The sequence below is a fragment of the Notolepis coatsorum genome, assembly GCF_963971535.1.
Source record: "Notolepis coatsorum genome assembly, chromosome: 6".
Lineage (NCBI taxonomy): Eukaryota > Metazoa > Chordata > Actinopteri > Aulopiformes > Paralepididae > Notolepis > Notolepis coatsorum.
The window spans coordinates 170205831-170229725 of NC_140170.1; the positions used below are offsets into that span (position 1 = coordinate 170205831).

At 45.1% G+C, this 23895-nt stretch overlaps 1 protein-coding gene across 1 annotated transcript; it reads left to right on the forward strand.

Moving 5' to 3' along the window:
- Window positions 1-617: 617 nt before the first annotated feature.
- On the forward strand, window positions 618-23895 carry optc (opticin; the record flags this gene model as incomplete). Its single annotated transcript, XM_084315823.1, has 6 exons — window positions 618-833; window positions 14752-14923; window positions 16858-17016; window positions 18148-18350; window positions 20335-20430; window positions 23731-23895. 6 exons carry the CDS (start codon window positions 618-620, stop codon window positions 23893-23895), a joined length of 1011 nt encoding a protein of 336 aa, XP_084171949.1.

Below are 23895 nucleotides of genomic sequence, written 5' to 3' on the forward strand. Positions count from 1 at the left end.
GTGCAGGCGCCCCGACCGATCTGTAGGAGTCATTGTTTTACAACGACCAGGACCCACCCTCGCCGGCTTTCCCACCCGCTAACACTGCCAATTGTGTTAGTGTGGATGGTCGGCCAAGCCGGAGGCACCACAGCTGGATTCGATCCCACTGTCTCTGTGGTGGTAGACAGACGCTTAGTCCGCTGCGCTACCCGGCCGCGCCCATTGAAACTGTTTTAGCAGATTTTTTAAATTATTTTAAAACTTTTAAAAATCTTTAACCCTTTTCTGTTTAATTTTCTGTGAATATTGCTTTTATTATGTACTGTTTCTGTCATTTCTGTAAATGAGGGAAACCTCAGAAGATTCCGATTTTAAATAAAGGTTGAAATGAAAAAGAATAATAATAAAGATTGGGGTCCCTGGAACTAAATCTTGAGTGAGTGAGTGTGTGAGTGTGTGTGTGTGTGTTCAAGTCAAGTCAAGTCAAGTCAAGAGTTTTAATTGTCACGGCATACAGGTATACAATGAAATGCGGGGGGGGGGGGGGGTGGTAGTGTGTTCAGTCAACCGTCTGGACAAAACAGATTCTCTTCTCTTATTCTACTTGCAGGTACAGTTCCCACGTGTGACCCAAGATGTCACGGCATGTCATGTTTGCAGCAGTGGCCCTGGCCTTGGCTCTTGCTGTCCTGGGCCCTTTCCCTGCCACTGGGGCCCCGCAGGGGGACCCGGGGTTAGATGACGACGACGTCTTTGACCTGGACGTCTATGATCTGCGAGAGGCGGACTGGGAAAACCTGGACATCAACAACTATGGAGACAACTACGACTATGATGACTTGGACCAAGAGGTTAGAGAACCAGTCTGAAAAATTACTCAAGTAAAACCTGTAGTAGGTTATATCGATATATGTATCTATACTAGGGCTGTCCCCGACTAAGGATTTGGATAGTCGACTATGATTGGCCGAAATTAGCCGATAGTCGACTATTAGTCAACTATGAAATTTTTTGTCTAATAATTTGTTTTTAATTATTATTCGTTTTTTTATTCCATTTGGGCTGTGGGGGTGCTTAATGTCTGAAGGAGTCGACGGAAGGCTTCTTGTCCTCTGCAAAAGCATGCAATTGGTCCACTGATGGATACATCTTGATATTAGATGGGTGAAATCCTCTTTCAGTGCCTCTGTGCCTGTTTTCTTAGGCAGTTAGCCTTTGGTATGCGTGCCATTAGCGCTAGCCACGCTTATAGGCCTCTTCTTTTGGAAACAATGATAAAAAAATAAATATAAAAAAATATATATATTTTTAAAAAGAATTGTATTCAACTAAGAGGTTGGCAGTCGACTACGGCTCCTTTTGATCAATTAGTCGACTATTCGACTAATAGGGGTCAGCCCTAATCTATACATACAATATCTTCTCACGTATGTGAAACCACAGGTTGTGTATGTAATCCAGTCGCTGTTAATCTCATTGTACTATGTGGCAACATTAAGTGTTGCATAAAAGCAAAAGTGTGTGACATTCCCTCAAATACTTGAGATCCGTGAGATCCAATTGTGTGAGAAATCAGGCTTGAGGCAGGATTGTGTATCGGGATGAACTCGATAACTCCAAATGAAAGACATTATATGATTCCTGTGGGTTTCAGTTCCATACACGTCATAGATTCACCACAGAAATACCGCAGTGGTTCACTGTCGGGTGTCGACGAGGCGGACACAGAGCTATAGCGTGTGTGCATTCACTTTCAACAGTAGTCTGGTCATTTTAACAATAATGGCCTCGGTTTAACTCAAATAAGATGTTTCCTTTCAACATTAGACTGCAGCGGTATACAGTGACATTGTATACAGTCTTATGGCATATAATTGTGTTGGTGGTTTACTCCACTTATTCACTGGGGTCGAGTGGCTCAGAGCCAAAGGTTCTAGCTGTAGGGGCTCAGTGGCGTGGCCCTGACAGCTTCCTGAAGATTGATGCTGTCTTTACCATCAAACTGCTCTGCCTGTGATCCGGTACCATCTGCATCGGGTTCAGCGATGGCTGGAGCTCTCAGCTGGACTCCATGGCAGGCAGTTCTGTATCAGAGTCCTGCTCTCTGACTGCATATGACACTTCATGGTCTCACCACCAACCCCCGGAATCCACTTGTGATCTCCTCCCACAGTGCTAAGCGGATACACAGCATTGTCCACGTAAACAAAAACTGATCTGCAGCACTGCGTTTCATTATGGTCTCTTTGTTGATACTGTGTCTTTGGTGCAAGGCTTGAGAAAGTCCAGGCTTGAGAAAGTCCATGGTAGTGTGTTCGCAAGCTTTTTCATACCTTAGATTTAGACTTTATTGCCTCCTTTTCACATCACTGTACTGATCGGACAACAGTATAATATACAACATCAGTATCAAATCATATGAGGACGCGACCCCGAGTCAGACGCCTCTGGTTTTAGCTCCGCAACGATGTACACACTTTTAGTTATTATGTTTGTTTTTTCTACTTTTTTATTTAAAGCAACACTGGCGGGTACGTCATACGACCGTCAGACACATATGGACCTAAACCCCGGGCTCAAAGAGGAGTTTGGAGACACTTTAGACCTAGAATGGCCAGCAGAAATCAGACGGGAGAATGGCGGCAAGGAAAAGAACAAAGGGTACAGCAGGAAGAGACACAGAGGGAGACGTGGAGGTATTAGGCTGAGACTAAAAAGAGCTGCTTACCGCCCAGCAATTCCATCCATCTTTCTGGCGAATGCCCGTTCGTTGGAGGGTAGGATGGATGACCTTAGGGCGAGGGTCCGGTTCCAACGGGAGATGAGAGACATCAACATCATGTGTCTCACGGAGACATGGCTCACGTCGGCGACTCCGGACAAAAGCGTCTCTCCCTCGGACGCCTTCACCGTACTACGTGCAGATCGAACGGCTGCCCCAGGAAAGAGCATCGGCGGCGGGGTCTGCCTCCTCACGAACAATTCCTGGGTTAATCCCGAAGGGGTGCATGTTCTCTCGAACTCGTGTTCCCCGGACATGGAAAACCTTTCTATCCTGTGCTGTCCGTTTCACCTCCCCAGGGAGTTCACCGCGGTCATCATGACCGCCGTATATATTCCCCCACACGTGAATACGGGCAAAGCGCTGGGAGAACTACACGATCACCTCAACAGACACCAGATCAAACATCCGGAGGCAGCGATGGTAGTGGCCGGCGATTTCAACCAGGCAAACCTGAAGAAAGTGATGCCTGCTCCACGAGAGGGAAGAACACACTCGACCACTGTTATTCCCCGTTCAGAGCCGGCTACAAGGCAGTAGCCGCTCCGCCATTAACGGGGCCCTCAAGCTCGAGTGACCACGACTCCATCTTGCTATTTCCCGCATATCAACAAAGATCACGTGACGCCGTCGTGTCACGTGAGACAAAGAAGTGGACCGACGAATCAGAGGCCACGCTCCAGGACGTGTTAGCAGACACGGATTGGGATATGTTCCAAGGAAGCGCCAGTGACGTCAGCGAGCTCGCAGACACAGTGGTGAGCTACATAACAACAATAGCTGATGGTATTGTCCTCACGAAAATGGTGCGGGTTTTCCCAAACCAGAAACCGTGGGTGGACAGCACTATTAGAGCAGCTCTGAACTCTCGCACCACCGCCTACAACCTGGGTAGAGAGTCAGGAAACATGGAGGAGTATAAGGCTTCAGTCTATACTCTACGCAAGGCTGTTAAACTTGCTAAGAGGACATATGCTGACAAACTGGAGACACAAATGGCACAAAACGACACAAGAGGATTATGGCAGGGACTGAAGACAATAACTGACTATAAAGTCAGCGCCCCCTCAATGGGGAGCGACGATGCCTCCCTCGCGGACAAGCTCAACACCTTCTACGCTCGGTTTGGTGTAGACAGTGGCGCTGCTGGCTCTCCGGCTAGTGACGTCACTGGCGCGCCGGCTGTTGTGGAGGGGGGGGGCAACCGCGGGGGGGCGGGGACGCTCTCTCGTTGTCGGAACACAGTGTGAGAAGAGCATTTATGCAGGTGAACACCAGGAAGGCTGCTGGCCCAGATGGCATAACAGGACGCATACTCAAGTCCTGTGCCAACCAGCTGGCCCCAGTGTTCACCGCCATATTTAATCAATCCCTGGCGGAGTCAGTGGTCCCTGCCTGCTTCAAGATGTCTACCATCATCCCTGTACCGAAGAAACCCTCCCCAACATGTCCAAATGACTACAGACCGGTGGCACTCACCTCTGTGGTCATGAAATGTTTCGAGAGGCTGGTCAAGGACCACATTTGTGCCTCCCTCCCCAGTGATATGGACCCTATGCAATTTGCATACAGGACAAACAGGTCCACCGACGACGCGGTCTCCCAGGTACTGCACAGCACCCTCTCGCACCTTGACCGTCAGAAGGGGGGCTATGTGAGACTGTTGTTCATTGACTACAGCTCAGCGTTCAACACCATAGTGCCCACCAGACTGGTGGACAAGCTGATCGAGCTAGGTCTGAGCTCCGCCCTGAGCGCCTGGGTACTGGACTTTCTGAGCGAAAGACCCCAGGCGGTCAGGGTGGGGGGTCAGACCTCCAACACCATCACCTTGAGCATCGGGTCCCCCCAGGGCTGTGTTCTGAGCCCCCTGCTGTACTCACTCTACACACATGATTGTGTGGCCAAGTTCAGCTCCAACTCCATAGTGAAGTTCGCAGACGACACAGTGGTGGTGGGGCTGATCTCGGACAACGACGAGAAGGCCTACCGGGAGGAGGTTGAGGTACTGGAACGCTGGTGCCAGGACAACAGCCTGCTCCTGAACATTGGTAAAACCAAGGAGCTGATCGTGGATTATAGGAGAGGACAGCAGGAGACGCACACACCACTGATGATCAACGGGGCTACCGTGGACAGGGTGAGCAGCTTTAAGTACCTGGGGGTCCACATCTCAGAGGACCTGACATGGTCAACACACATAGACACAGTAGTAAAGAAGGCGAAACAGCGCCTCTACTACCTGAGACAGTTAAGGAAGTTCAGAGTATCGGGGAAGATACTCCAGTCCTTCTACTCAGGAGCTGTAGAGAGCATCCTGACCGGAAACATCACTGCCTGGTATGGAAACAGCACGGCACAGGACAAGAAGGCCCTACAGAGAGTGGTGCGCTCAGCCGAGCGTACCACGGGTATTGCACTACCTCCCCTGCAGGTTCTATACAACAAGAGGTGCAAATCCAGAGCCTGCAGAATAATGAAAGACCCCCACCACTCCAATAACAGCCTGTTTCAGCTGCTGAGGTCAGGCAGATGCCTGCGAACCCCAGCTACTAGGACAGAGAGGCTTAGGCTTAGCTTCTTCCACCAGGCCATCAGAGTCCTGAACAATGAACATTGAGTACCACAGAACACTGAACTATCCACACATAAGCACACATGAGCACACACACGACACGCACGCTGTGCACGCTCACACACTAGCAGCCACTTTAACACTTCAACATGAGCGGGCACACACTCACACTTATTGCCAAAAGGAAAGGCCACTTTAAATCAGTATTAGCAACAGTAACAGTGTATTGCACTACCAAAGCTACCTAGCATGTCCTATATGCTCTGTAAATAACTATGTACAGTACCGATTTTGATGTCACACCATGTTACCTGTTACCTGTTATTGCACATTTTTTTTTGTATTGGATTATATTATATGTTGTACCCACTGTATTGCACATCGTTGCGGGCAAGACCACCCGCATTTCATTGTATACTCGTATGCCGTGACAAATAAAACTCTTGACTCTTGACTTGACACCCAGGCCTGTTCAGCAAGGCCTTTTGCACTATGGCCTATGGCTGCGGGGATCAGGCTATTCCCAAACGGATTCTGGCTAATTTAATAATGCATAGTATGTTAAAGATACGGGTAGAACAGTACAGTAGGATGAGATGAATAATGCTCTGGTACAACAGTTGTAGATGAATAATGCTCTGGTACAATAGTAGTAGATGAATAATGATCTGGTACAACAGTAGTAGATGAATAATACTCTGGTACAATAGTTGTAAATGAATAATGATCTGGTACAACAGTAGTAGATGAATAATGCTCTGGTACAACAGTAGTAGATGAATAATGCTCTGGTACAACAGTAGGAGATGAATAATGCTCTGCTACAACAGTAGCATGATGTGTGTCATTAGTGTGCTGGTTGAAGCTGGTTGAAGCTGGTCGAAGCTGGTCGAAGCTGAGTCTATTGCCCAGTGTCACTCAGGTATTTTAAACTGTCAACCATTTCACCCGTTTGGTTATTGATGAGAATGGGGTGCTGAGGTGAGGGGGGAGTTAGTGTTTTCTTCGTCTTGCTGACATTGAGGTGAAGATGGTTATCCTCACACCACTGGGTGAAGTGTGCAACCGTGGTGTGAAAGTCCAGAGCAGAGTGGTTGTCTGTGAGTAGGGCTGTGTCGTCTTGAGTATTCAAGGTACTGTAAGTAGTGATGGGGGCGACGGACCGGTGCAGTCATTGGTGTAAAGTGTGTACACAGGAATGGGCTTCAACACACAACCTGCCTCGAATGTCTGGATATATCTTCATCTTCAAAGCTTTATTTAAACCTCGAAAGGCAACTGAGGTTACCCTCATTTACAGTCACGTTGAGTGTACATACAGAGTTAAGCAAAGAAAGGCATATAAAATCAGTCAAAGTGTATATTTTCAGCACTACCTTTGTTTACCAATATGAGTTTAAAGAATTCTCTGTGCATTGCATCGGAAACCGGCGGATATTGACGCAAGGAATTTACACTGTCATTCGTGTTTGTAGTCCTATGAAAGAGGTGACCCAGGTCCTTCCTCTAGACTTAGTCTGGAGGAAGGATATACCAAACTTGGAAGTAGATTTTGATTGGGATGAAGTTTGGGCAAACGTACGGCTGTCATCACGCAACCCGGATCATCAACAAATGAATCTTAATTTTATTCATAGGACTTACTTAACTCCTAGACGTTTGCACCTAATGGGGCTCAAACAAGACTCTCGATGCTCCTTATGTTTAAACGGTGATATTGGTACATTTATGCATATGTATTGGGAATGCCCTCCTGTTAAGATATTCTGGGAAGAAGTAACCACGCAATTATCAGAATTTTTATTTCTGACCATACCTGTACTGCCTTCTGTATTGTTGTTGAATGATGTTTCTCAGTTAGCAGCCTCTATACAGGTAAAGAGACTAATTTTGTCCGGTCTTACGGCTGCTAAAAAGCTGATAGCATCACGCTGGATTCAACCGGATAAAATGTGCCGGAAGGTATGGGTTCTTACCTATCTCGATATGATTTATCTAGAGATATCTACCGCATGAATTTTAGGTGTTAATGAAGCCAGCATAGCAATCAGGTTAGATGTGGTGGAGAGGATAAAGGATAGCATATGAATTTGTAATTCCTGGCGTTAAACGGAATAATGGATGGATTGTTCAAGAGGGGTCCTGAGGGGGGGGGGGGGGGGGGGGGGGGGAGCGAGCAAGAGCATATGTATTGTATTGTATGTATTATGGGTATATCTTTTAATCTACATTTATTTTGTTTTAAGTACTGGACTGTCATTATTGTTATTATTATGTCGATCATAGTCCTGTGATTTATTGTGGATTTCTACTGTTAATGTATTGTGTGTCTGGTTTTATGTAAAAAAGGGTAAATAAAAAACATTTGTTAAAAAAAAAAAAAAAAAAAAAAGGGCTTTCGATGGGCTTTCGAATTTCATAAAACTGCACTACCCATCTCACACCAGCCCCTGTCAAACTTCTGACGTCTGACGTGAAAATAATTTCTGAACGTTATTGCCATAAAATACGATGTAGTTTGTTTCTTTACCTTTCTGTGAATGTCTCAATCTGATAAAAAAATTACGGAACAATGGATATTATAAGAAAGTAACTGTATTTACAATATAGATTTCATTCACGGTTTTTGCTGCCCTATATCGGGTGCCTGGTGGTACTAAATCCAAATTTAACTCTGCCATTGGAAAGAGGAGATTTAGCCCGATCCATAGATGTATGACTTGGCCATAATAAGGTCATTTATAAGCCTGATATTCTTTTAATTTTTTTTAGATTCTTTTTTGGCATGTATTGCTCTTTCATGGTCAGACATGACCGACAGAGGAGGAGAAGGTGAATGGGAGAAGAGGTGGGGAAGACATGCAACAAATTATCCCTCGGGAGCGGGAGGCGAACCCGGGATGGCCACGTAGGTGTGCGAGGCACTATGCGGTGCGCCACGAGGTCGCCCCAGGCCTGATATTCTATATTCATATTTCAAAATGCATGTCCGTCTTTCAAGATCGTGTCGTACCTCAAGACTGTGTCGTGTCTCCGTCTGTCAAGACCGCGTCGTGCCTCAGTCCATCAAGACCGCATCGTGCCTCTGACTGTCAAGACCGTGTTGTGTCTGTCTGTCAAGACCGCGTTGTGTCTGTCTTTCAAGACCGTGTCGTGCCTGTCAATGGCGGCAGTGCCTCTGTGCTCTGCCACGTGCCCCGTCTTTCTCTGACCGCAAGGCATTCTGGGTGTGCAGTCTCTCCCATGTGCGGTCTCTTCCCAGATTCACCTGGGAACTGCCATGGGTTTAGTGGAACCTGCTGCTGCTGAGGCCTTTGCAGTCCAGTTGGCACGGCTCACATTCCTTGCAAACCTGCTCCACATCAGACTCAAGGTTTGGCCACCAATGATTCACGAGCTACAGAAGGGCTTTTGTTTTCACTGTGCTTTGGTGCCCAGAGTTAATTTAGGCTAACACCTTTACATATTTATGTTATTTACACGGCAGAGGAAAGTTCAATCAATGTTTGTGAACATGAGCTTCTCCCTAAGCCATGAAACCAGAGAATCAAACGTGTGAAGTTATCAAGTATGAAGTCTGGAGCTGCTCCACTGACGATGAGTTTGTAGACCCATAGAACGCTTGTTTTCCTTTTTACATCCAAATGAGCTTTATTCTATAGTATGATAGTATATTCTATAGCTTTATTCTATCCTTGAGACTTGTAGATGCTCTGCCAGCAGTGAGTGGACTAGAGCTAAAGGTCATGGCGGTTCCTGTGCCACTGGTCCAAAGTCCATTGGCTTTTCTTCAGCTATGTCGTTAGCTTAGCAACATGACTACCTGCTTTTCTTCAGCTATGTTGTTAGCTTAGCAATGTGGCTACCTGCTTTTCTTCAACTATGTCGTTAGTTTAGCAACAACATGACTACCTGCTTTTCTTCAGCTATGTTGTTAGCTTAGCAATGTGGCTACCTGCTTTTCTTCAACTATGTTGTTAGCTTAGCAATGTCGCTACCTGCTTTTCTTTAGCTATGTCATTAGCTTACAGTAGCAATGTCGCTACCTGCTTTTCTTCAGCTATGTCGTTAGCTTAGCTAAAGAAACGCAGGTAGCGACATTGCTAAGCGAACAACATAGCTGAAGAAAAGCAGGTAGCGACATTGCTATGTCGTTAGCTTTGAAGAACTGCTCGAGCTGTTTGATTTACCATACAATGCACAATGATGTTATCAATACACCACATTCACCATATGTAGTATTCTTATAGTGTAATATTATAGAAACGTATACTGGATGATTGTAGTATTCCTGTGGATTTACCATAGATATATTACATACATGGCTATTTCTATAGTGATTCACTATAGTATTTTTATTGTAATTTGTGTGTACGAAAATACAGGAATGCTATTGTTTTACTATATATGTGACTTGTTTGATCAAAATCAGTCGGATGTCGCAACAGCGCATTTCTAGATAAACATGGATTTATGTCAATTTATAGATTTTTGGTCATTTTAGGGTTTTGTTTGATTTTAAATAAACAAAGTCTTGACTTTCAGAATATCATACACTTTTCGCCAGATTCAGATGATAAATACAATTTTTAAGCTTCTAAAGAGATGATGACAAGCTAGCAGCTAACAATTGTCATTCTACTCTGGTTCTACTCTCCCTCCCCGCTCTGTCTCACTGAGATTATGAATGAAAGGCGTAGCTTTATACAAGGCAGGGATGGGTTTTCATCTGATTTCAAATAAACAAAGAATATTTAGATCTTATCACCAAATTCAGATAAATAAAACGTTGACGCTTGTAAAGGCATGATGACAAGCGGAGCACTGGGCTGTTTCTCCCCTCTCCTTGACTACAGGTGTCCCTGAAACAAAACCACGGACGAAAGTTGGTAACACAGCAACGCCATGACAATAGGCTGAGAACTTTCTTCCATGCAACTTTCTCTCACAGCTGATCAGAGAAAAATACAATCCTCGTCCTCTGGTTTAGTTAGCCTAATCAATACGATCAATTAATTCACGTGAACAATAAATAGTAAGACTGTTGAACACAGATATTGTGAGAGGGGCAGCCCTGATGAGCAATGGATTCGACTGATGCTTTTTGACAGCACCGTTTGAGGTTGGCCCGCAATCCATGAGGAGCTGGTGTGTGGGTGCGCACGTAGATATGGGCATGCACGTGGACATGTACATGCATGTCAGGGGCGGGGCTAGGGGGTGGCTACTTGGGCTCAAGCCCTGAATGTTTTCTGAAAAGCCCTGAATCTATTTTCAAAAAAGAAAAAATTATATATATATATATTTTTGACAATTCATCGTTGTTACATGAAAATATGTTTGCACCAGATTTAGCAGAAGCTAATTTCCATCTGTGGTCTATCCAGCTGCTAACTGTATTTGAGTGAGTTAAGTCTTGGTGTTATGGTAGACTCAGACCTAAGCTTTAAATCACAATCAACAAGTTGACAAAAACGTAATTCTTCCACCTTAGGAACATAGCTAAAGTACGGCCATTTATAAATCAAAAGGACGCTGAAAACCAGATCCATGCCTTTATCTCAAGCCAACTCGACTACTGTAATGCACTCCTTACCGGCCTCCCGAAAAAATACGATGATAACTATTTTATTGCAATGCACTATTGCATTATTTTATTCTATTTTACTAACTATTTTATTGCACTGCACTATTTTACTTTGTATAATCAAACCGTATAATCAAAGCGTAAACAAAGACGCATATTAACACTTTCAAGGTGGTGGTATAAGTTAAAAATTGTGGTGTCGAAGTAAAAAAAATCCGTGCCCGCTATCGCGGGCAACTATCTGGACTAAGCCCCGGATCTCCTACAATCCTAAATCCGCCCCTGATGCATGTGTGTGTGCACATGCTCAAACATGACCAAATTATATGCTAATTGAGTTAAACTTTCCATTCAAATTGTATATTGGTGAGTGCACATGTGAGTATGAGCATGCACGTGTGTGTGTGTGTTTGTTTGTGCAAACATGTCTAGATTAATTCGTTTTATGGTTCTTTTTCTCAAAATCATGGTTTGGTGACAGTCATTATATAATGAGTATCTCGCTTAATATTTGGAGTAGAAAGACAATATTGATATAATTAGAAAGCAAATCTCCTCTTTCAAATAGTGTGTGAAACAGAAATATGACAACAAAATATGTTTTGGGGTCAATGTGACTGAAAATGATAGAGCAAGTCACATATAATATAGCACATTTCTATTTTGGTTTGGGAAGTAGGGAGGGAGGGGTGGAAGGGAAGACACAGCAGAGGAGTAGACAAGAGAGGAGTAGACAAGAGAGGAGGAGGCAAGAGAGGAGGAGACAAGAGAGGAGATGAGAGAGGAGGAGACAAGAGAGGAGGAGACAAGAGAGGAGGAGGCAAGAGAATAGGAGGCAAGAGAGGAGGAGGCAAGAGAGGAGGAGACAAGAGAGGAGGAGGCAAGAGAGGAGGAGGCAAGAGAGGAGGAGACAAGAGAGGAGGAGGCAAGAGAGGAGGAGGCAAGAGAGGAGGAGACAAGAGAGGAGTAGACAAGAGAGGAGGAGACAAGAGAGGAGGAGACAAGAGAGGAGGAGACAAGAGAGGAGGAGGCAAGAGAGGAGGAGACAAGAGAGGAGGAGGCAAGAGAGGAGGAGACAAGAGAGGAGGAGACAAGAGAGGAGGAGACAAGAGAGGAGGAGACAAGAGAGGAGGAGGCAAGAGAGGAGGAGGCAAGAGAGGAGGAGACAAGAGAGGAGGAGACAAGAGAGGAGGAGACAAGAGAGGAGGAGGCAAGAGAGGAGGAGACAAGAGAGGAGGAGACAAGAGAGGAGGAGACAAGAGAGGAGATGAGAGAGGAGTCAGGAGAAGGAGGCAAGAGAGGAGGAGACAAGAGAGGAGGAGGCAAGAGAGGAGGAGACAAGAGAGGAGATGAGAGAGGAGTCAGGAGAAGGAGGCAAGAGAGGAGGAGACAAGAGAGGAGGAGGCAGGAGAGGAGGAGACAAGAGAGGAGGAGACAAGAGAGGAGGAGGCAAGAGAGGAGGATGCAGGAGAGGAGGAGACAAGAGAATAGGAGGCAAGAGAGGAGGAGGCAGGAGAGGAGGAGGCAAGAGAGGAGGAGACAAGAGAGGAGGAGACAAGAGAGGAGGAGGCAGGAGAGGAGGAGGCAAGAGAGGAGGATGCAGGAGAGGAGGAGACAAGAGAATAGGAGGCAAGAGAGTAGGAGGCAAGAGAGGAGGAGGCAAGAGAGGAGGAGACAAGAGAGGAGGAGACAAGAGAGGAGGAGGCAGGAGAGGAGGAGACAAGAGAGGAGGAGACAAGAGAGGAGGAGACAAGAGAGGAGGAGACAAGAGAGGAGGAGACAAGAGAGGAGGAGGCAAGAGAGGAGGAGGAGACAAGAGAGGAGGAGGCAAGAGAGGAGATGAGAGAGGAGTCAGGAGAAGGAGGCAAGCGAGGAGGAGACAAGAGAGGAGGAGGCAGGAGAGGAGGAGACAAGAGAGGAGGAGGCAGGAGAGGAGGAGACAAGAGAGGAGGAGGCAAGAGAGGAGGAGGCAAGAGAGGAGATGAGAGAGGAGTCAGGAGAAGGAGGCAAGAGAGGAGGAGACAAGAGAGGAGGAGGCAAGGGAGGAGGAGGCAAGAGAGGAGGAGGCAAGAGAGGAGATGAGAGAGGAGTCAGGAGAAGGAGGCAAGAGAGGAGGAGACAAGAGAGGAGGAGGCAGGAGAGGAGGAGACAAGAGAGGAGGAGGCAAGAGAGGAGGAGGCAAGAGAGGAGATGAGAGAGGAGTCAGGAGAAGGAGGCAAGAGAGGAGGAGACAAGAGAGGAGGAGGCAGGAGAGGAGGAGACAAGAGAGGAGGAGACAAGAGAGGAGGAGGCAAGAGAGGAGGATGCAGGAGAGGAGGAGACAAGAGAATAGGAGGCAAGAGAGGAGGAGGCAGGAGAGGAGGAGGCAAGAGAGTAGGAGGCAAGAGAGGAGGAGACAAGAGAGGAGGAGACAAGAGAGGAGGAGGCAGGAGAGGAGGAGACAAGAGAGGAGGAGACAAGAGAGGAGGAGACAAGAGAGGAGGAGACAAGAGAGGAGGAGGCAAGAGAGGAGGAGACAAGAGAATAATCCCATGGGACAATGCATTGGTAACTTGTTTCAAATGACAATATATACCCTGTGAATATTATTGCACGATCGGAATACGCGTGGGAGTGTGCGCTATGATATTTTGCAACAGGTTGACGTGACGCGAGTGCTGATAGAGAGAGAGAACGAGCGAGAGAGGGAGCGATGCTCCGAGAGCGTGCGTGTGTTTCCCCCCACACACACGCAGTCGGGAGTGTGTGTAAATGCTCCGAGACGAGTTGCACCGTATGAGAGCCTCTCTCTCCCTCTCTCTATCTGTCTGTCTCTCCCTCTCTCTCGTTCGCTCGTTCTCTCTCTCGCTCTCTCTCTATCAGCACTTGCGTCACGTCAACCTGTTTGAGGAAGTGTCAGTGACAGGGAAACCGCTTTCGCATTATTTCCACTCGCTCCGTTGTTGAGCGAATTGTTGATTGTGGGCGGTGGCTGCAACCACAGAGGGGGCTGAGATATGCAGATCAGCGCCTTGCTACGTAGGATAGCGAGTCAATTCTGAATGGCTTGGTTCAGTGGGGGAGGTTCTTGTCTCATCTGAACTGAAGAAACGGGAGTATCTAGAGATTTCACGTCTAGTCAGTGTTGGTACAACCACACATTGCTAGAAAACAATGCAAACCACAGGAAAAGGCCATTTATAAGATAGTTCCCCTTTAAAAGTAGTAGTAGTAGTAACAGTAGTAGTAGTATTAGTAGTTTTATTCATTCATCACACACAATACAATATGCAAAATCAGTCTTTGATTTGGCAGTGACTGAAAAGGTACAGGGTGAAGCATAATGCTTAACAAATTAAGCCTCCAAAACAGAAAAATTATAATAATAACAACAATATAAGAATTATTAAAATATTGCATCTTCAAAAATGGCTATACAAACCATTTTTTTGAAAACCAAAAGCAAATGACTCATTGTATATCAGCATTGTTCCACAAGTTAACCCCAACAATGAATCTCCTTTTAATCCCTTTCTTAGCTTTTTGAACAGTACATTTACAAACGTCTCTCAAATCATTCATGTATTGAAAAAAAACGTTTCCGACCGTCCGGGAGTAACTTTGTTTTTAGCTCTTTACATTATTTTATTTTATTTTTATTTTATAATAAACCAAATCATAAAATCTCATATCTCTCACTTTATAAACAGTGGATTTGTGTGGTCATAGTACCCAGCCTTATAAAGGCTCCGGATGGCCCGCATTTGCAGTAAGACTATTGGATTTACCGTCTAAAACAGTCCCCCATGCTAACCCCTTGTGTCTGGCTGCCGCCGGGACGAGCAGATCGAAGTCGGCACCGTAGCGCCACCGGAGCCAGAGACTGACCTGTCGGCTCACGAGCCCCCTGCTGGGTACGAGGAGGAGGTCACCCTGCCGCCACGCCCCACCCAGCCCCCTGCACCCGTCACACTGGACTTCAAGAGCCCAGGCCTGTTTGGCCCCGAGACTGGCTTCGGTGAGTTAGAGCATGTGTGCATGTGTTTGTATAGTTTTGTATATATATATACGTGTTCAGTATGTGTCTATATGTTTACTCCATTTCTGTGGGTGCAGTAGAAGAGAGAGATGAGGAAGAGAGAGTGTGTTTGTGTACAGATACAGGCACAACAGCTGGAACATTTAAACAGGAAGTCTTTATTGTACAATTCACACAAGCATGCAAATAAATTATGGGAAATGTCCTTTCTTGTGGTCAGACAGCCAAAGATCCTGCACCGGAAGTGGTGTTGGGGGGGGGGGGGGGGGGGTTCTCTTGCATCCAGAGGCAGCACTGTGGGGTAAAGGGAAGAAGCTAGCCTTGTTAGCTGCATTGGCTACTCCTCTAACACCAAGGTGGCAGTGGTCAGTAACAAATGACTGCTATTCTACTGGCATGCCCACACACAGCAGTCTGGTACAAGGACATTTTTTGTGGTGAGCTAAGCTAATGCTACGTAGACACGCTACACACTGAATTACTCACGCAGGAAGAAAAACACATACTTGGTAGGCTGCCTGGGGCTATAGGGGAATTACCACCACCACCACGAGGGGCACAGGAAGAACATACAGACTGAACTGTCCTGGGGCACAGGAAGAACGTACTGACTGAACTGTCCTGGGGCACAGGAAGAACATACTGACTGAACTGTCCTGGGGCACAGGAAGAACACACTGACTGAACTGTCCTGGGGAACAGGAAGAACATACTGACTGAACTGTCCTGGGGCACAGGAAGAACATACTGGGTGAACTGTCCTGGGGCACAGGAAGAACATACTGACTGAACTGTCCTGGGGCACAGGAAGAACACACTGACTGAACTGTCCTGGGGCACAGGTAGAACATACTGACTGAACTGTCCTGGGGCACAGGAAGAACACACTGACTGAACTGTCCTGGGGCACAGGAAGAACATACTGACTGAACTGTCCTGGGGCACAGGAAGAACATACTGACTGAACTGTCCTGGGGCACAGGAAGAACATACTGACTGAACTGTCCTGGGGCACAGGAAGAACATACTGACTGAACTGTCCTGGGGCACAGGAAGAACATACTGACTGAACTGTCCTGGGGCACAGGAAGAACACACTGACTGAACTGTCCTGGGGCACAGGAAGAACATACTGACTGAACTGTCCTGGAGCACAGGAAAAACATACTGACTGAACTGTCCTGGGGCACAGGAAGAACATACTGACTGAACTGTCCTGGGGCACAGGAAGAACATACTGACTGAACTGTCCTGGGGCACAGGTAGAACATACTGACTGAACTGTCCTGGGGCACAGGAAGAACATACTGACTGAACTGTCCTGGGGCACAGGTAGAACATACTGACTGAACTGTCCTGGGGCACAGGAAGAACATACTGACTGAACTGTCCTGGAGCACAGGAAGAACATACTGACTGAACTGTCCTGGGGCACAGGAAGAACATACTGACTGAACTGTACTGGGGCACAGGAAGAACATACTGACTGAACTGTCCTGGGGCACAGGAAGAACATACTGACTGAACTGTCCTGGGGCACAGGAAGAACACACTGACTGAACTGTCCTGGGGCACAGGAAGAACATACTGACTGAACTGTCCTGGGGCACAGGAAGAACATACTGACTGAACTGTCCTGGGGCACAGGAAGAACACACTGACTGAACTGTCCTGGGGCACAGGTAGAACATACTGACTGAACTGTCCTGGGGCACAGGAAGAACACACTGACTGAACTGTCCTGGGGCACAGGTAGAATGTGTGAATTCTGAAACGAGTTGCATTCTCTGATCAGAACATATTTTGTTACTAACCACTGAGACACAGGAATCTTACGTACTATGTATAATTGAATTGGTGAATTAAAATAAAGCATTTGAAATGTGTGTGTGTCATCCTCTCCCTGTGTGCAGACATGCCGACTTGCCTGCTGTGTGTGTGTGTGGGCGGCAGCGTGTACTGTGACGACTCGGACCTGGAGAACATCCCGCCGCTGCCCAAAGACACCACCTACTTCTACGCCCGCTTCAACCGGATCCGACACGTCAAGAACACCGACTTCCTCAACCTCAGTACGTTTTTTTGTGAACCTAACAAATTGGAATCCCCTTCAACGGTACAGACATTAGGTGGAATCAGCCGGTTAGAATAGAAATACACCTGACAGAATATGATATGTGAAAATAAATGTACTTCATTCCAAAATTCTACTTGTATACATACAAGTAGCTAACACTGGACTAATGTGATCTCTACTCTTGGTTTTAGTTAATAACATAGCTGCAGAGTAGCTAACACTGGACTAATGTGATCTCTACTCTTGGTTTTAGTTAATAGCATAGCTGCAGAGTAGCTAACACTGGACTAATGTGATCTCTACTCTTGGTTTTAGTTAATAACATAGCTGCAGAGTAGCTAACACTGGACTAATGTGATCTCTACTCTTGGTTTTAGTTAATAACATAGCTGCAGAGTAGCTAACACTGGACTAATGTGATCTCTACTCTTGGTTTTAGTTAATAACATAGCTGCAGAGTAGCTAACACTGGACTAATGTGATATCTACTCTTGGTTTTAGTTAATAGCATATCTGCAGAGTTTTGAATGAGCCAGTAAAGTCCAGTAAAGAGTGCATTACAGTAATAAGGGCGGCGGAAAATAAAGGCATGGATCAGTTTTTCAGCATCCTTTGGATTTATAAATGATCGTACTTTAGCTATGTTTCTAAGGTGGAAGAAGGGTGTTTTTGTTAGATACGACTTTGTCCAGAATTCAACAGCTGAAATACTGTACCAGTGTTGAAAGTGAAACCTATGATCAGAATAGTCCTATATACTCTTTATGTTTTCTCATTGCCCAACCTCTTGGTCAAATTAAACTACTCCCACTTTTACCGGGGGATCCCTTGGAACCCCCTTTGAGAACCACTGCTCTAGTCTATAGAGGCAGCATTGGGACAAATTCACCTATATCTCAGACACCGTCACAAATACAGTTACAGGACTTCAATTGCAATTCTCCATCTTTTGAGACACACAAGTGTTGCATTAAGCCTTCATTCTCACAGTGACATGATTGTCTATGGTCTTGATTAATGTGCTTATAGCTATAAAAATAATTAAGATTGCTTTTGTAGAGGCTAAAATCTAGAAAAACCATTGACCTCCACTAATTCACTGTTCAATGTTTTCCTTTTTTTCAAGACAAGCTGAAGCGTATCGATCTAACAGGTAACCAGATCTCGGGATTGGACGAGGATGCGTTCCGCCCCCTGCCTCAGCTCCAGGAGCTCCTATTGGCTGATAACAGCCTGCAGGCCCTGCCAGATCTGCCAGTCACCATGACGCACATTGATGTGCGCAACAACAGGCTGCTCAGTGGCGGGATGCACCCAGAGGCATTCAAGGTATACATGTAGATATATATTACACATATATATATATATTAGGGCTGTCAATCAATTAAAATATTCCAGTTATGTGGATTAATCGCATATTAATTGCACATTTCATATCTGTTCAAAATGTACCTTAACTGCATTTAGCATAAAATAAACATGCTGCAAATAATCATAACATGGCAAAAAGCCCAATAGGCAACAACAGATGGCCATATTGACCTGCTAAATGTAACATTACTCACTCAGTAATATGAGTACTCACACAATGTAGTGTCCAACTTTAAGCATTAAAACCAAATGATGGACCTCAATGCATCACAACAACAAACACATTGTACACAACATCTACATTGGTTAAAGCAAAATGTTCCATTACCCGAATTTCCCCAAGGGGATCAATAAAGGAATATCTTATCTTATCTTATCTTACTCAAAGATCATTCCCTGGATCCCTTGCACTTCTAAAGTGTCTAAAGCTTCTAAAGCTTCTAATCATGGAATCAAAACAGTGTCACAAATCCAACTGAATGGAATCCAATGTTAATCTATTGCCAACCTAACCAGACTAATATACCTTTGTACAGTAAAACTGAAGTTCTCTCTCTACCCCTCTCTCGCAGTACCATGTGATACATGTCTATATATATATATATATATATATATATATATATATATATATATATAAGTATATGTATATATATACAAGTATACCTGATCAAAATACAGGAAACCTGTATTTTGTCCCACAGTTGTGTCCCGTGATATGAAGCTATGCTAATATGCCACTTTAGGCAAACTGACCCTTACAAGAAAGTATCATTGTAGTTTGATGAAGGACGGTCACATTCACACAGTTACACATCTTACATGTTTCATCAAAGAGGTCAGAGGTCAGAGATCACCTGGAGCCGTTTGGGTTCAGTGCCTTGTTCAAGGACACTTAGGTAGAGATGGTGGGCATCATAGATGTAATATCAGCTACTCTCTCCATTCCCCCGGCTCACAGCTGGAAACCAGTGACCTTTCAGTCTTTAGCATGCCATGGAGGTAGGGCTCCCCCTCATCCAACCAGTTACTCATTCATGACACAAAAGACTCAGACTAGAAATATAGTGGAGATGGAGCTCCCTCTACTGGACTGTTGATATACTACATCAAATGCTTCAGCTTTGGAATAGACTTGTGAAGATCTGAAGTCTGATCAAAGAACAATGGTAAACTAAAATGATGAACTTTCTCATAAAGATTAGTTATTAATTACCGTACTTATGTTAAGTATAATTTAAACAAAAGACAAAGATCCCTATGTGCACAGATACGGCCAGGGACATTACCACTAACCCTAGAGACCGGCAGGTTTAACGCCACCCCAGAGGACAGACTTTGTTTGGTGTGTGAGCTACTGTAGGTGGAATTGAGAATAAGGCTCATTTGTTGTTTTACTGTCCTGTCTACAAGGTCGTAAGGGAAGTACTTTTTAGTAAAATATCCTCCATTTATGTTGATTTTCGTGAGCGGGATGAATATGAAAAACATTGAGTTGTGCTTCAGGAAGGGAACGTTTTTTGTAGCAGATTTGATTTGCCAAGCTTGGGAGAGAAGGCAGAATACTGTAGCACATGAGCCCCCCTGTCTCTCTGCCTCCTCTCTGTAGCACATGAACCAACTGGAGTCCCCCTGTCTCTCTGCCTCCTCTCTGTAGCTCATGAGCCAACTGGAGTCCCTCTGTCTCTGTGCCTTCTCTCTGTAGCTCATGAGCCAACTGGAGTCCCTCTGTCTCTCTGCCTCCTCTCTGTAGCTCATGAGCCAACTGGAGTCCCTCTGTCTCTCTGCCACCTCTCTGTAGCTCATGAGCCAACTGGAGTCCCTCTGTCTCTCTGCCACCTCTCTGTAGCTCATGAGCCAACTGGAGTCCCTCTGTCTCTCTGCCACCTCTCTGTAGCACATTAACCAACTGGAGTCCCTCTGTCTCTGTGCCTTCTCTCTGTAGCTCATGAGCCAACTGAAGTTCCTCTATCTCTCCAACAACCAGTTGGACTACATCCCATCACCGCTCCCCGAGAGCCTGAGGGCGCTGCACCTGCAGGTACGTTTTAGGACAGGCTAACGGTCCGTATAAAGATGTTATAGTTGACACTGAGGAAGATGTTATACTGTAGATGACACTGAGAGAAAGATGGTATAGATGACACTGAGAGAAAGATGGTATAGATGACACTGAGAGAAAGATGGTATAGATGACACTGAGAGAAAGATGGTATAGATGACACTGAGAGAAAGATGGTATAGATGACACTGAGAGAAAGATGTTATACTGTAGATGACACTGAGCGAAAGATGTTATAGAGCTGACACTGAGATAAAGATGTTATAGATGACACTGAGAGAAAGATGTTATAGATGACACTGAGAGGAATATGTTATAGATGACACTGAGAGAAAGATGGTATAGATGACACTGAGAGAAAGCAGTTATAGATGACACAGAGAGAAAGATGTTATAGATTACACTGGGAAAAGATGTTATAGATGCCACTGAGAGAAATATGTTATAGATGACACTGAGAGACAGATGTTATAGATTACACTGAGAAAAAGATGTTATAAATGACACTGAGAGAAAGATGTTATAGATGACACAGAGAAAAAGATGGTATAGGTGACACAGAGAAAGATGTTATAGAGGACACTGAGATAAATATGGTATACTGTGTAGGACACTGAGCGAAATATGTTATAGATGACACTGAGCGAAATATGTTATAGATGACACTGAGAGAAATATGTTATAGATGACACTGAGACAAAGATGTTATAGATGACATTGAGAGAAAGCAGTTATAGATGACACTGAGACATGTTATAGATGACACTGAGAGAAAGATGGTATAGATGACACTGAGAGAAATATGGTATAAATGACACTGAGAGAAAGCAGTTATAGATGACACAGAGACAAAGCAGTTATAGATGACATTGAGAGAAAGCAGTTATAGATGACACTGAGACATGTTATAGATGACACTGAGAGAAAGATATTATAGATGACAATGAGAAAGATGTTAGAGGTGACACAGAGAAATATGTTATAAATGACACTGAGAGCACCCCAGGGAATGTTTTGTGTATACGGGTACATTTTCTGCATCAGAACTCGCACTACTAAAACACTACTACAGAATAAAGCTAATTTGGGTATACAAACTCAAATAAACATTCTGTGAGTCCACAAAATGTAACCTGATGACATCACAAGTTTGAGTACTTACTTCTGGTTTTTGGCTTTATGGGAGAGTAGCTCATGTTCATAAATATTGAATGAACTCTCATGGGTCATATTGGATGATGTTCCCCTTTAAGGTTTTGTGGGTGTGTTTCCCTTATCTTCGCTGAGGGTTAAAGGAACATGCCAACATTTTGGGAAATTAGCTTACAGTCTTCTCCAGAGAGAGACAAGAAGATAGATACCGGTTGAGAGAGTCAACAGCTTTAAGTACCTCGGAGCCTACATATCCGAGGACTTGACATGGACCACACACATTGACAGTGTTGTGAAGAAGGCACGACAACGCCTCTACTTCCTCAGGCGCCTAAGGAAGTTCCAAGTCAGTCAGAAGATCCTTAAGAACTTCTACTCATGTACAATAGAGAGCATCCTGACTGGCAACATCACCTCCTGGTTTGGGAATAGCACTGCACAAGACCGAAGCAGACTACAAAGAGTGACACGTTCAGCCGAACGCACAATTGGAGGGGGGCTCCCCACCCTCCAGAACATTTACAACAAGCGGTGCAGGGGCAAGGCTAAGAGAATCATTAAAGACTCCAGTCACCCGAACAACTGCCTCTTTGAACTGCTGCGGTCAGGCAAGCGATACCGGAGTCTCAAGGCGAGCACAGAAAGACTCAGAAGAAGCTTCTATCCCCAGGCCATCAGGCTGCTCAACGAACAATGAACACTACACAACAACAACCATCAAACGCACATAGCACACACATCCACACGCACACACTCACTTTAAACAAACACACTGTAGCACCCACTCCCCACACTTTATAGCACACACTCACTTTAAACAAACACACTGTAGCACCCACTCCCCACACTTTATATTTATTGATGAAGGATTGCACTACAACTCGTACACCTTACTGTAAATTGTACCTAAATTGTACCTCATCCCATTTCTGCTTTGCACTATATAGTATTGTACATTAGTACACTGCATAGTATTGTATATTATAATGGTAACTCAGTTACGTCTATTCTGCATCGAACATTGTACATATGTCTATACTGAACACTAGGACCTCATTTTCTACTTCTAATTTACATGCTAACTATACTATTTGATACTATCTTGTCTAGCACAGTCTCTGGAGCGTAACAGTAAGAAGCATTTTGTATGAAAGTATTCTGTACTTCTGTATGACAACTATTAAAGAAACTTGAAACTTGAACTTGAGTTTCCTCTCTGTGCATTCAGTAGAATGCTATCTGGCTGCACGTTAGCCTAGCTTAGCACAATTAATGGAAGCGGACAATGTTAGCCTAGGCATTGTCCAACTAACACCTCTCCCGAAGGCTAACCGGCACTGTCCGCTTGCATTCATTGTGCTAAGCTAGGCTAACGTGCAACAATGTTGTTGGCCTGAGAAGCTCCAGAGACATGTGAAGGTGACAATGACTCGCCTGATCTCACTTAAAATATGTAAATAAAGTACTTATCAACAACAGGAAAAAAGGTACATAATGTACGTTATGTTATAGCCATAAGGCGGCACGGTGCTGTCACCGCACAGCTAGTAGGTCCTGGGTTTAATTCCCTGCTTAGGGACCAGTTTGCCGCATTGCCAGGTACCCAGGTGGGGTATCTCCCAGGTCAAATTGCTTTCGCACTACCTGTTGAATATAGGGGTCAGTACAACCGGAGTGCAATGCTTAGCCTCTCCCTTCCCTTATAAGGAGTTGGCGGGGCATTTCTGTATGCAAATTCAGGTGTATGAGAACATGCTTTCAGTTTAAGAATGAGTGACATTCTTCATTCAGGGGATCTGCAATCATTTTGGCCATTTACAAGCACCTTTTTTCACGCGTGTAGGTATCCGGAGGCGATCTATCGTAATTTTCCTCTTACGAACTTCTTACGAGGTTATTTACGAGGAAACTTACGAGAATGTTTAAGAATGAGGTCCATTGTCGGTTCAACTCCCGGTTGCGGTGTTTGTTTTGGACTTTTGCCGATACAATACCTAAATATAGCTATAACATAACATACATGTACATTTTTTCCTGTGGTCAATTAGTACTTTGTTTAAATTTTTATTGATTGACTTGACTTGACATGATGGCAGAGTGTACAGTAACCGTCCTCTTCCCCTCCAGAACAACAACATCCAGAGCCTCCACGAGGACACCTTCTGCAACAGTTACGACCGCAACTACATACGACGCAACCTGGAGGACATCCGCCTGGACGCCAACCCCCTGGACATCAACCACTACGCCCGCTCCTACACCTGCCTGACGCGTATGCCCATAGGAGGCTAA